At 40.3% G+C, this 13091-nt stretch overlaps 1 protein-coding gene across 9 annotated transcripts in view; it reads right to left on the bottom strand.

Annotated features, from left to right (window-relative positions):
• Positions 1 to 12014, bottom strand: part of LOC113164772 (mitogen-activated protein kinase kinase kinase kinase 4) — a 30631-nt gene extending 18617 nt beyond the window's left edge. For 4 of the 9 annotated variants that reach the window (XM_026364237.1, XM_026364238.1, XM_026364246.1 and 1 more), the window contains exons 1-3: positions 11730 to 12012; positions 11302 to 11367; positions 1577 to 1633 (exon numbers count right to left, since the gene is read on the bottom strand). In XM_026364237.1, the coding sequence (XP_026220022.1) occupies positions 1577 to 1633; positions 11302 to 11367; positions 11730 to 11786 (180 nt within the window). In that variant the 5' untranslated portion in view covers positions 11787 to 12012. Of the gene's footprint in view, positions 1 to 1576; positions 1634 to 11301; positions 11368 to 11729 lie in introns of all 9 variants that reach the window. The other 5 variants (XM_026364240.1, XM_026364241.1, XM_026364242.1 and 2 more) reach the window with 2 other exon arrangements.
• Positions 12015 to 13091: the final 1077 nt, after the last annotated feature.

Genomic DNA, 13091 nt, shown 5'->3' with positions numbered 1-13091 from the left:
TTTGGATTAGATAAAGTAGGTCTGAGAGACACTGGATAAGCCAACAAATGAGCTCTACATTCAGGACAGAGGAGGGAGTAAAGAAATTAGAAAATCATTGAAATTAAAGTTTAATTCATGTTTAAAATAGTTTCCTATTGATTAAACACAGATTAATATTAAACATTCATAGTGTAGTACTCAAATTTACCACAGCAAAGAAAAAAAAAAAACTGAAGTCTATAAATGTCATTACACAAACTTCACAGTGTGACATCTGCCAGTAACAGAAGAGACAATACACAGTGATTCATTCAGCTGTGTTCACCTAAAGAAAAGAAGAATGACGTATATTAAGGTAGCCGTCTCAGACATTTCCTGGCACAGGTGAGTCTTGCAGACGCACACACCTTTAGGTCACTGTTATGCACCAGATACAGCCTTCTTTGAAAGTGTTCTGCTTGATAAGCATAGTGTAACTGCAGAGCGTATTTTCACAACATACTATATGGTAAAACAGGTTCTTCAGTTGGTACAGTTAAGGAACCTGCTTTGTGACAGTTTCCATTCAACATCAGTGCTACAATCTGTAAGTTACTACATGTCTACAGGTCACACCTAGTGTATGTCACACAGAGGAGGAAACTGTTGGGCAATACCCTCTATAATGATTACACATGGTAACAAATCAGTGTGTTATTGACTCATTGTGACGTAGGCTTATAAGAGGAGCGGCAGAGGGCAAGTCCAAACATGAACCATTCTCTGTTGCTGCCTCTGTCAGGTTCATAATCAGCATGCGTTCCCATAAGGGTAGTGACCTATGTGAAATTTAGCTAAAACTTAAGACTCAGTGATGGATGGACAATCCATTTGCCAGGCTCCAGATATCACCAGTAAGGCTTGCCGTGGTTCATGTGTATACAGTATGATCACAGTATTATGGTGTGTGGGTGGTTGCTCCCTCTTGGTCTTCATGTATACTCTGAAACCCTCTGCTTTGTGTTTCTGTGTATGTGCATATGGAGTTGTGCGACTTCCCTCATCTGCAAACAGGACCTCACACAGCTGAGGGCAGCCTGCTGGCCTCCAAATGATGCATTTCACTCAAAACGCATCCTGTTCACTCTACCCTTTCCCTGCTGTTTATTATGGGGTGGGGATGAGTGTATATGTGTGTGTGGGGGGGGCTCATTACAGAGCATGGTATTTTCTTCCCCAAACTCAAAAAGATTCCATCAGATCTGATGAAATGTTTTCATGTTTTAATATATACTAGATAATTCAAAGGAGTTTCTAATTGCAGAAGCTGGTAGAATATAATGTGAAAACAAAATGAATCAGCTGGTGTTAAAACATTCATCAAAACCTGATACACTTCGATCATCATTCAAAGTTTTGACACCTGATGCTCAAAAAACAAATAAGCGTGACATAATGTGTAACGAGAAACCTGTAACTAAATTTAGGCTGATGGTATTTATTCAACAGAATTGCCCGATTGTTTACATGATTAGCTATTTAAGCAAACAGTACTTGTTTTCATTACTGTTGCCCTCTGATGTTAATAGTGAAACAATATACAGTTTAGTCTTACCTCTGTGACGTCCATGACCTTGATGGCAGCCAGCTGTCCGGTCTTGACATGTCGTCCCTGCGAAGAAACAACAATCGTGATCTTTCACACCCCACATAGCAAATTCACTGTGCCACTTTTAACTGTCCACTGGGTGATGATTAATAAACTGTGGAAGCTTCTGTCTATGTTACTGGCGGATTACAGTAACTTAAATACATGTACAGTTAGTAGTTTTATACACATTCTAAGGCCACAACTAATTATTATTATGTTATTTTAAATACAGATTATACTACATGTCTTGTTTTCACAGGCAAAACACAGAAAAACAGAAACTGCTAATATTTGATAAGCTGGAGCAGGTCAATGTTTGGTATTTTTGTTTGGGAAAAGTAATTACTCAAGTTTTTACTATAGGTAAAGATGAAAGGATTAATTCATTAATCAGTTGAATGATGTTTTGACAACCACACATTTGCTGTTTTTTTAAATGCAATGATTTTCTTCTACCCTTCTTTTAATATAAATGTAAAGTTAAAAAATTTTTCCATCTTAAACATTCACATTTCTCACTACATCTTCTGACATTTTATAAACATAATCAATTTCATAAGACCATAAATGAGCTGACAATGGAAATATTTGGTAGTTGCCGCCCTGACTGTAATAATAATTTAATACTGAGTTAACTTAACAACTGTTGTCGGCTGATATTACACAATCAACTGAAATTAAATGTTTAATTGTTCTCAATGCCGAATATCTCAAGACACACATAAATTTACTATATACAGAACAGGCCACAGATGAGCATGTTATTCCCAAGCGATACAGACCCAACATTCCCAGACTTGTCTGCACCCCACTGCCACTCCTTACATAAACAAAGGTCTGAAACAGAGGCCTCTCTACAACCTCACTCCCAGCTCCAGCTCTGAGAGGAGATAAAGCATAGGCCATTTTTGGGAGCTGGCCCTAATGGGTACGGGTATTCCCCTTCTTTCTAGAGTGTCTCTCTGCTCTCTGAATACACCCACATATATGAACACCCCACTAACCTCGCAACACCATTGACAGCCAGCACATACCACAGTCAAATTAAACTGCATGGATTATGACAATAAAAGCCATGCAGGCTTAGGGGTCTTCTCTTTTCACTTGGCAGGAGAGGAGGATGAGAGGGGCACTCTACAATGCCTTTAATCCTCTCCACTTTGATCCCAGGGGTCGCCACAACAAAAACAACACTGACAATATGGCCGTCAGGTCCACATGCTAGCTGCAAGCGCTGATGGAACAGGCTTTACTGGGTTTGCAGGTCACAGGTGTTTCTACCAGCAGTCTACCAGTCTTTTCTATAGACTTAATTTTTGAGAAAGGACTAAACTGTAAGCATAATGTTACAGAATAAATCACCATTTGTATGTACCTACTAACCCCAACAGAGTCAACACTGACTCACGGTTACTTTTTCCACTTTTGACTGGGGGCAACGTTGCATAAAGCCCTCAAGCCCACACCCATAACACCAGGTGTAAACATTGCACCTGCAGATCTTAAATGGTGTCATATTTTAATGCCCGTATCAGATGACTGGTTTGTCTTTCTTAGAAATAAAAACAAAAATGAAGAGTCGAGAAGCCAACTCTGTCTCTGCTCTCTAGTAACTCTCCTCTAATCGAAATACAGCTCACTCGAAAAATAATGTGACTGTTTTTGTCCCAGAACACAGTCACACAGAGTACATCCAGATGACTCACTACCAATGCCATCAATGTCTTGTTTTGGGTTTTAATAAGCAAAAGCCGTTCATTCCGTACTATTGTGCATGTGATTTTTTTAGACAAATGTGTGTAAACCTTTGACTGTCTAGATACAGTGTTTGTTTACATAGGGTTTACTGTTGACTTAAACATATGGTTTGGAACACACAGATGAGGGAATGTGTAGGTGTGCAAATGTTTTTGCATTTGTTTTGTTTAGTCATGATTCCTCCTCTTTAAACCTAAAAGATTTATGGCAGTATAATATCTTTCACTTTATGGGTGGAGATAGGCCACAGGGTTATTGCATTTTGAGACAACAAAAAACAACTGTGTTACACAACATTGGGGCATGAATAATGAGATTTCCTTGGTGTGTTTTTATCTGTCTCTGAAATACGGAAACATTACAGAAGTTACTTTGGGGTTGACACTAAACTGCTGAAGTCATTACAAATGATGTGAATCAGCACAAATTAAACAGTTTTCGGAAAGTTGTATTTGGAGGAATGATGCTGCCAAGTTTGCCCAGTAGATTCTACAAATCTACTATTAACTAGGTTATTCCAGGAAAGACTGGCAAACGAAACCGTAGAGAAAGCCAAAGTCAACATCGCATCAAGCAGTTTTCTCAGCCGCGTATTCTCAGTGCGACAGTAAATTAACCATTTTAAAAGTTTTTTCTCTCCATTTATAGATTTAGCATTTTTACATAGACGATTAAAGGCTTAACAAAATATACTGTTGCTGTAAATCAAGTATGGACAACAGCCAATCGGACGTGGATTTTTCAGGCTGATGCAAAAAAAATTATTATAGAGTATTTGAAAAAAATTCAATACATATATTCAACAAAACACAGCCCATAAGACACACACTAACTTGGGCGGGTTTGTATAATACTTACACTAATGTTAACTTATAATTATTAGAGACCACTTGTAGCCCTCTAAGCCATAAATTACACTGTTCTGCAATGTTGAGTCATTCCTTATGACCGCACATAGAGCTTAATTTATAGCACTTAATGACTGACTTATCAAATGCAGCATCTGGCATACTGAATTTATAATATAAAATCAACAAGTCGCCAATAACGTCTGGATGACGGCAAAGGAAACAAACATGCTGCTAAAAGTTGGTCAAATATATTTTTAGGTAAAGAGGTGTAAGTAAATATGTCATAATTTAAAGCATTTGGCATCAGGTTCATGAGAAGGAAAGTAAACTTGGACACTTCTGCCTGATTGAGAGTCAACAACAAATTCTACTCCACATTTCAACGGGCAACTGTTCTATAAAGAGCTGCAACACTGTTAATGATTCATCTGCTGGTTATTTTGAAGTAATTGATGCATCTCTTATTAAAGAACAGTGAGATGATGAGAAAAGCATTTCACAAGCCTTATATCGTCACATACTTCAATAATTAGCTACTAATAAAATTGTTGATAATTAAATTGACAATTATATTTCCTGATAATTAATTTATCACTTTAGCTATTTCTGTGACACAGACAGTGGGTAAATCACAGGGGGCTGCGGCTGGGTCCTGAAGGGCCCCTTGAAGCAGCCTGCTAGGCGTGGTTGTGGAGGGGTTATCTGAGGCACTGAGCTATCACTCAGCCCTCCCTGGCTTCCTCTCCACTCCTCCATCACAGCTCCTCTTAACCATGGCCAGATGTGCTGCTGGCCTCTCTCCAGCTCAGCACTAAACCACTGAATGACTTACTGCCTTCAGAGCCAGAAAACATTAGGTCAAAATCTACCCTAAAACAAAATACACTATTCTATGCGAGCTCAATAAACAATGCTGTGGAGAAATCTCACTCAACACAAATTCAATTCAAAAGCTGCTCCATTAACCCCAATGCTGACATAAGAGGTTTGTAGAAAGTGAACTTTGCTATTGAATGGGCTTTATTTAATTTGTAGACATTTATAAAGTATAAATGGTGCCCACAGTGCCAGTTAAAGAAAACACACTTCAGGTGTTAGCAGATCCAGATTTGGGATGCAGATCTACTGAAAATAGTTGCCAAAAGATCATCTGTTTGGAAATCCATGATTCATGCTTAAGGGTGGATTTTCACTTAACAGAAGTGAACAGCAACACTCAACAGTATCGTTAGTGGTCTGACCACAGAATCGGTGTGGACAAAGGGGGAGTACTGCTTCTCGTACACTTTTCCACACAGCTCTTATCTACTGCATCCTGATTGACCAAAACACAGAGGGCCTCTCCCTCTCGGCATCTTTCACATTAATGCAAGATCAATCTCACACTGCAACTATTTCTAAAAGCTGACTGGCTTCCTAAACAGGCCAACCAACGCTGCCATTGTAAAGCAGAGTGCTGAAACTGGGCGACATGCTTTCTAACCAACCATGTAGGTGCAAAACAAACAGGCTTTATTATTATTAGCTCACACAGTAAGGGAAGGAGAAGCAGCTGGAAGCCACGGTTTGCTTCTTCAAAAGGTTACTGATGAGAGTGTATGTGCACGTAGCAGTGTGTAAGCTGGTCAGACTGTAGTAATAAGGGATGGATGGCCCCTATGAAGATCTAAGGTGACATTTGAACTGGCATAGAGAGAAGTAGCAGGTCACAAATTATCTACCTTGTGAAGATTTCAGACAGATACAGCAACACCAAACTCCATTTCAAGACTATAGTCATACTTCTGCCTCCATTACACACACACACACACGAGAAATGTTGGAGAAAGAAATGATCAATCAGCAATAAACAGAAGAACATGACATCTAGGGCTGTGCTTTGCCATGCCTCTTTGTGCTCCATCACTTCATACTGCTGCTGCATACCAGCACACTGACCCAGTTCTCACACACCACACACACACACACAGTGTTAGCTTTACTGCCTCAATGTAACACCATTCCTAAGAGATGCAAAGATGGAAATGGCAAAGGCAAGGATGCAAACAGGAGTGGTGAAGGCAAAGGGAGAGGTAAACTGTCTCTCCTTGTCTTTCCTAAGCAGAGAGAAAGGGAAAGAACTTGAGAGAAGAGAAGGATGAAACTGTAACGCCAATTGGGAAATGGGCAAAATGAAAGAGCAAGCACACACAGAAAGCTGAAAGACTCTGAAATGGTTGATGTGACAGTGCACCTATTGATCATTGTGCAGTACTCGACTGTTATAAGGGATCAGAGTGGAGTCTTTCCTCATGACTAAACAGGCATGAACAACATTTTAACACTTTAAAAGTATCAAACTAAAAATAAATGGAGGGTTTTAAGGAAGAAAGTGGCTAATGGAGTTCCCACTAAGAGAAAATATCCTTAGATGGTATGACGTCTTCATAATAATGGGATTGTGAGCATGCAGAGAATCCCATCCCTTATTTGCACTGAGGTGTGTGCATTACATTATATGAGAAGATCAATTTGCTGCAGCATGTTAATGCAAGAAATTTCTTAGGGGAAATGAGATCCTGAAGAGGAAAGAGCTGTGTAAAGGCACTGGAGAAAGAAGCAGGAGACTGTCTTGTCTGCCACCGCCTTTGTGTCTCATCTTAACACGGCCCAAATGAGGTGGCTCAATGAGCTCCACACAGACTGACAAACACAGAGAGTTTTGTTTAGGCAGCGTGGCCAGTGGGGAAAACTGCGGGTCTTGTGACATCCATTAGTGAGAGGGTCACTTTGGGGAACAAAATGAGATGCATGCTGTGTCGGCTAGAGAGGATGCAAAGTGTATAGAATGTGTGTGTATGATATTCACAGTTTTAACTAACTAGCATGTTGTTCAACTGGTCAAAAAGAGCACAGGGAACGTACTCACAAGCCTGCTTGCGCACAAGAATTACACTCTATGGGAACCTTGCCCTTGCTGCATCGTGGGTGACGCATTCCCAGACTGCAAAGCCAATCACCAGCCAGGCTCCCAAGACTTTTACCAATGAGCCCTATACAAGAGTCACTCATTAAGAAAACAGGCAAGACCTCCACTGCTACAAGATCAAGGACTGACAGCCAGTCCTCTGCTTTGAAAGTAGCCGGTCCTTCCTACGTATTCCAATGTTACAGCTCTACTAAACTTGAATAGGAACAGCTAATATACAATTCACACTTCCCAGATCACTTGCTTGGAAATGTAAAAGGTGTGAAAATGTTTCAGTTCAGTTCTATTGCTCCCATGTTCTGAGTTTACAGTAGGAATAAAAGCTGGAGTATTATTTTTATCATCAATTAAACGGCTTGTGAAGAGCTTAGTTAATCGATTCATCTATAAAATGTCAAAAATAGTAAAAATGCTCACTAAGTTGCCATAATTCCCTATTACTATATTAATTGACAAATACTTCGTTTTTTCCAGTGATGTCTTAATAAAAAGAAACTGTTGCATGACTGAGTCTGTATACCTATACCTATACCTACCTGGATATATTGCACACTGCATAAAATGAGCCAGGTGCAAGTTTAGAAAAATCCACAATCCTCCATGTTAACATAATTCAACAAACATTCAAACAACTTGCTGCTTTAATTGCTGGCAACCACTGCCCTCATGTAAGCACCGCAGTCACCCAATGCCACATGGCACTGGCAGGCATTTTTCAGCTCGCACAAGCAGTTCTATCCCGCCTCAGCAGCAGATCCCATACTGTGTGCCTGTCAGACCTACATAGCTCCCCGAGGACAGGGCTTCTTGTCCTGAGGGCAGGGGTGAGGCTGCCCTTAAGCGTCAAGAAAACAAAATAAGAGATGGAGGACAGTGCTAGCATAGGAGAAGCTGCTGCGGTTTTAGCAACAAAAGTAAGTTCTGCACCAAATGGAATCAAAAGTCAATTAACAACACCGGTTTTTAAATCAGCAGATAAACACGTAGGCATGCACATGACACACAGAGATGTGACGGTATGAAAACAGTGGTGGGCATAGCCTTGCCACACCCCAAAGATGCATAGCAGGGAGGCAGGTCAGCAGGGGCTCTGGTGCCTCAGGCCTGACTATATATGGCTTTCTGTAGATCAGAGGGAATATCCTCTGCATACCACACACAATTTGAGGAATTATGTATTTCTCTCGGTTATCATAACTCTTTTTTTAAATCCCTATATCCAGAGCAAGGTACTTGAGATAATTTACCGAGCTAGCCAGTTCAGTGCCAACTGATAAAGACTGGAGGAGGGGGAGAAACTCAGAGTGAATCACTGTGTGCACTGCAAGACAAATGCTTTCACAGAGTGTGGATATCAGTGTATGTTTTTAAATAACTAATGATCAACTCAGTCTCAATTAAAATAAACATGAGGAATATACTGTACATATACAGTATACAGTGATGTAAGCAAGTTTTTTCATCTCTGTATGATATGAATTAAAAAGTAACCTTGGAATTCAGGGCATTTCACTGGTAAATATCAAAATAACAATAAAAAACACTGGTCTGGGTTAGAATACATTCTGTTTAGGGCCTAGTTTTCAGCAGATACATAAGGCTAGAGTAGTTCTGTTGATAATACTGTTTGTTGTGTTACATCTGAATATAGATCCATTTTCCATTTCTATCAAGAAGCAAAATTAAGTGAGTTAAAAAAAAAGGCTTTTCAGCTATAACCTAATTTTCATTATGACTGTCTAATTCTGCTGTGCTGGGTTTTCAGAAGTTGACTGTAATCTGGCACCTCTCCAGGGGCAACGGCTGCCCTCTTAGCAGAGTGTACAGCCACAGATCCAGCAGCACAGCATGGCTACAAGAACATTGACAAGGCATTTCTGGTCTGGATAAAATGTAGAGCTGCAACATGCAACACACTACAGAGATATATATTCATGTTTTTAAGGAATCTTAGTATTGGCTAGCAGTTTAAGGTGTTCATCACAGCAGGTATTATTTGAACATTTCCATGCTAAAATGATATCTTTGTCTAAACACTGAAATCAAAATGATGCTTTTTTGTTTTGTTTTTCCAAAGCAAACTTTGCTTAACAAAACACAAACTACACCTGCTAAGATTATGACTAAAAACAGAAACACTCTCCCATTCTCACTGTCAACAAATTCAGAAAAATATGTTTATAAAAGGATCTTTATGAATGAATGTTAAGACTCTGGATATCATCTTATGATCTGCTTAATGTAAGGTTGTCAAAAGGAAGAAATAAATGCAAAAACTGCACTTATACGGTTGACTCAAAATGCTAAAACTAACTTTTAATTCAGTACTTATAAACACAAACCATTCAGCTTCTTATAATCCCTAAATAACAAAAAACACCCAAGGGGACAGTTCTCAAAGGAATCAAAAGTCACCACAAATCAAAGAAGCCTGGTCACATTGTGTTATCCAAAAGGGTCTTTCTAAGCTGTGACCAAGTGCCTGACAAAGCAGAAAAGGCCTCAGAGGGAGAAGAAACTCCACCCCGTTTTCAGTTGGGGGGCTGTTGTGATTATTCAGTCGGTTGGAGTTTGAAATTCTGCAGACAAACACCTCCTTTCTGTGGATCCAAATGACTGACGCACTGAAGAGACCCAAAAAAGAGTGAGGAGACAAACTCAGCTTTGTGAGAGTGGTGGGCAGGTTCTGTCTGAAACTGGACAGCTGCTCTTCTACAAGTTGCAGCCACCCCCTCCTCTGCCACCAAACTCTTCTACTGCACATGCTCGCAGGCCACATGCCCGTTGAACTGGTTAATGTGACATGCCATGCAGTGATCGGCAGCTGACTAAGAGGAAGCTACTGCAGCAAGCTTCTGGCTAGTGTAACCTAAGACTTGCAGGCGGTTGCGACTGTGCCTTTGTGTCAACTGCTGGCTAATCTGACAGCCCTCTCTTGTACAAGCTCCATTCCTGCACAGCAGCACTTGCAAATAGAATTAGCACTGGACAGTGAATGGAGCAAGAGATTAAAAGGACAAAAAGAGGGAGAAGCAGTAATTCTCCGTCCCACACGCCCAGCTCAAAACCAAATGGTGAGAAGATAGGATGCAAGCGCCACACTTCCTAATGACTTCTATCTACACTGCACAGAGCAGATTTCAGATGTGGGGATCATATAAGCACATGCACACAGATGGGTTTGCACTGTGAGTTGAGGCGGGGGAGATCCTAGGAGTTCAGTGCACTAAGGGATTGAATGCAGGTCACTGGAGCACTGTGGGCTGTCAGATTTAAACACTCAGCTTAGCTTGCTGCTTAGTGCTCAAGTAAATTGATGTTTTTTTGGCTTTCCTGCTAGCCTATTAGAAGCCTGAGCTGTGCTTAACATATACAGTAGGCATCCCATCTAACATTAGGCAACAAAATGGAGCCTCCACTCACTACTTGCAATAATAACAACAGATGAAGGCTCATTGCAACATTAGCATAGGACAGATGACTGTGCAACCCAAAGCCAACGCTCCTCCAAACACACAACAGCCACATCTTTGACTTCAACACGTGCGCTTGCCGTCTTTCGCCCTCCTTGGAAATATCCATCAACAGCCTCAATGTTAATATTCAACAGGGAAATGTGACACCAAGAGCAGATGGCCCAGAGTGTGGGATTCCCAGCCACTGAACTGGAAAAGCCCTGATTTAAACAGGATATGAAACTTGGTTCAGTTAAGAAATGACAGTAAGATGAGCGAGCTGCAGACAGAGATGAGACATTTTTCCATCCTTGCCTCCTCGTATACCTTTCTGTGATGAAGGTGATGTAAGACACAGTATGTGATGCATCAGACTGTCTGATTCACTCTTGACAAACACTCCCAGCTGAGCAATTAACATTAACTCCACCAGGTTCTGACCAGACTGATACCAAAACTATTATTATTAGAAACTCTGATGTTACACGTTTAGTGAGGATTAGTGGTAGCCATCTGAAAAACGTGTCTTTTTTTTTATTATTGTGAGTTCATGTTTGCCCAGACTTGATAAGGAAGAAAAAAAAAACACAACACACTAGCTTTGCTCAGCTTCCACTGTGAAAATAGGACAGGCCATGGTCTGCGCCTCCAACCAACCTTGTATACTTGTCCATAGGTGCCGTTTCCAACTACCTCCACCAATTCAAATATCCCAGCTGGGTCCTGGAAAGACAAACACAGAAATGCGTTTCAGGTCAGATTAAACAAAAACACACAATGGTGATATTTTTCATTTGAAAACAGCGTTGTTGACCACTGTGGGCCAGCTGTTGCGCCCTGGTCTGCACTACATGCCAAATGCACCTCGAACAAAGGAAAACCAGACACTGGCAACACCTCGCTACGGCTCAGCGGTCATTTTCAATACTTCAGCTCCAACAAGAAGAGACGCCGAACAAGAGCTTACAACTCGGTCATATGAGCCCCAATAAGAAACGTGTGTTATCAAGTAGAGTGGAATAAAAAAATACATCTAAACAACATTTAAAAAAAAAAACACAGAGGCTCGGTTCGGCTGCACTCACCCGCAATGAAGCCAAGTCTATGTCTACTAGACTTTTAGCTGGAGAGTCGTTCGCCATCTTTCAACTAAAAAGCGGAGCTTTCCTTTGCGTTTACAAAAGGTGTTTGCCGCTGTATCATTGGCGGGGTCTTCGCCTGATATTATCAACACAGGCCGTCGCGTAGTCCTCTCCGTGGGAGCCGCTTTTGAGCAGTAAATGCTGGGATGTCGCTACTCCATGTTGAGGTGGCAGCAGCGGGCTCCCTCTTCACTCTCTCCCAGCTCCAACCGCCAGAGTCAAGCCGCCCGGAACAGCTTCACTTCCGGCGAGGACTTTCAACATAAAAGCCCCGCTGTTGTTGCTATTTCACACCCAAGACGCAGATAATGCAAATACGAATTTAAATAATAAGAATAATTGTTCAGCTCATACTCAGAGTCGATATATTTTTTTGGTTTTTTCCTTCTTTGCACTCTTCCACATTTAGATCACTTGTTTCTCAGTTTACAAATTGCAGAAACTGTCCTACCTGGATGTTAATGCATTGCTGTTATAAGTATTTACAGTGTTTTATTCTGTCTATTTATCTTGCACTTAACTACGTAAATTTAAATATATAAATATATATAATTTCGCAGACACTTTCATCCAAAGTGAGTAGTTACTTTTAGTCAGACATCAGTATCTTGTTCTGCGCCTACCTACTGAGCTACAGCTGACCTACATTTATTTATTTTTTCACCTACATGTTGTGATATAATAGTCATTTGTTTATGGGTATTTCCCTTCATGCAGCTTGTTGTCCTTTTATGCTCTACTGTGTGTCCATGCGGCTGTTGATTATCCGTGATTTCTGCTGTTGGTACTGTGTGTAGAGAATATACTTGGAAACTTGGAGAATATAGCTGATACTGATCTAACGTCAGTAGAAAGCAGAATGCATTATTATCAATAATGTTTTTATCAATATAATTATTATCATAAGCACACATACACACACATTCATGCGTATTATCAAATCTATGTTAATATAGACATGCACTACATTTTTAAAACTCTCTCATTTAAAAACATAACTTCAATAAGTAAATAATTACAATAAATAATTACAATAAGAAGAATACATTTCCGCTTTATCATTGATATTACTGCCTCTAACATTGATCAATAATAGCATGCATTACTTGTAAAATGAAAAACGTAATAAAACTGTTTTTAAAAAGTCTATAATACACATCATCCTGCTTTTCAGCTGATCTTATTTTTAAACTCACATGTCTTTTATGTTGAAAGTCAAACGCCTAAATTCCGCTTTTCTCCTGCCTGCCTCTGTCTGACTTGACACCGTTTTGTGGAGACCTGCACAAACACAGGAAGCCGGTT

Source organism: Anabas testudineus, chromosome 2 (genome assembly GCF_900324465.2).
Source record: "Anabas testudineus chromosome 2, fAnaTes1.2, whole genome shotgun sequence".
NCBI classification, from domain to species: domain Eukaryota; kingdom Metazoa; phylum Chordata; class Actinopteri; order Anabantiformes; family Anabantidae; genus Anabas; species Anabas testudineus.
The sequence above is the reverse complement of the archived record's forward strand: the minus strand, read 5'-3'. Positions and strand labels throughout refer to the sequence as shown.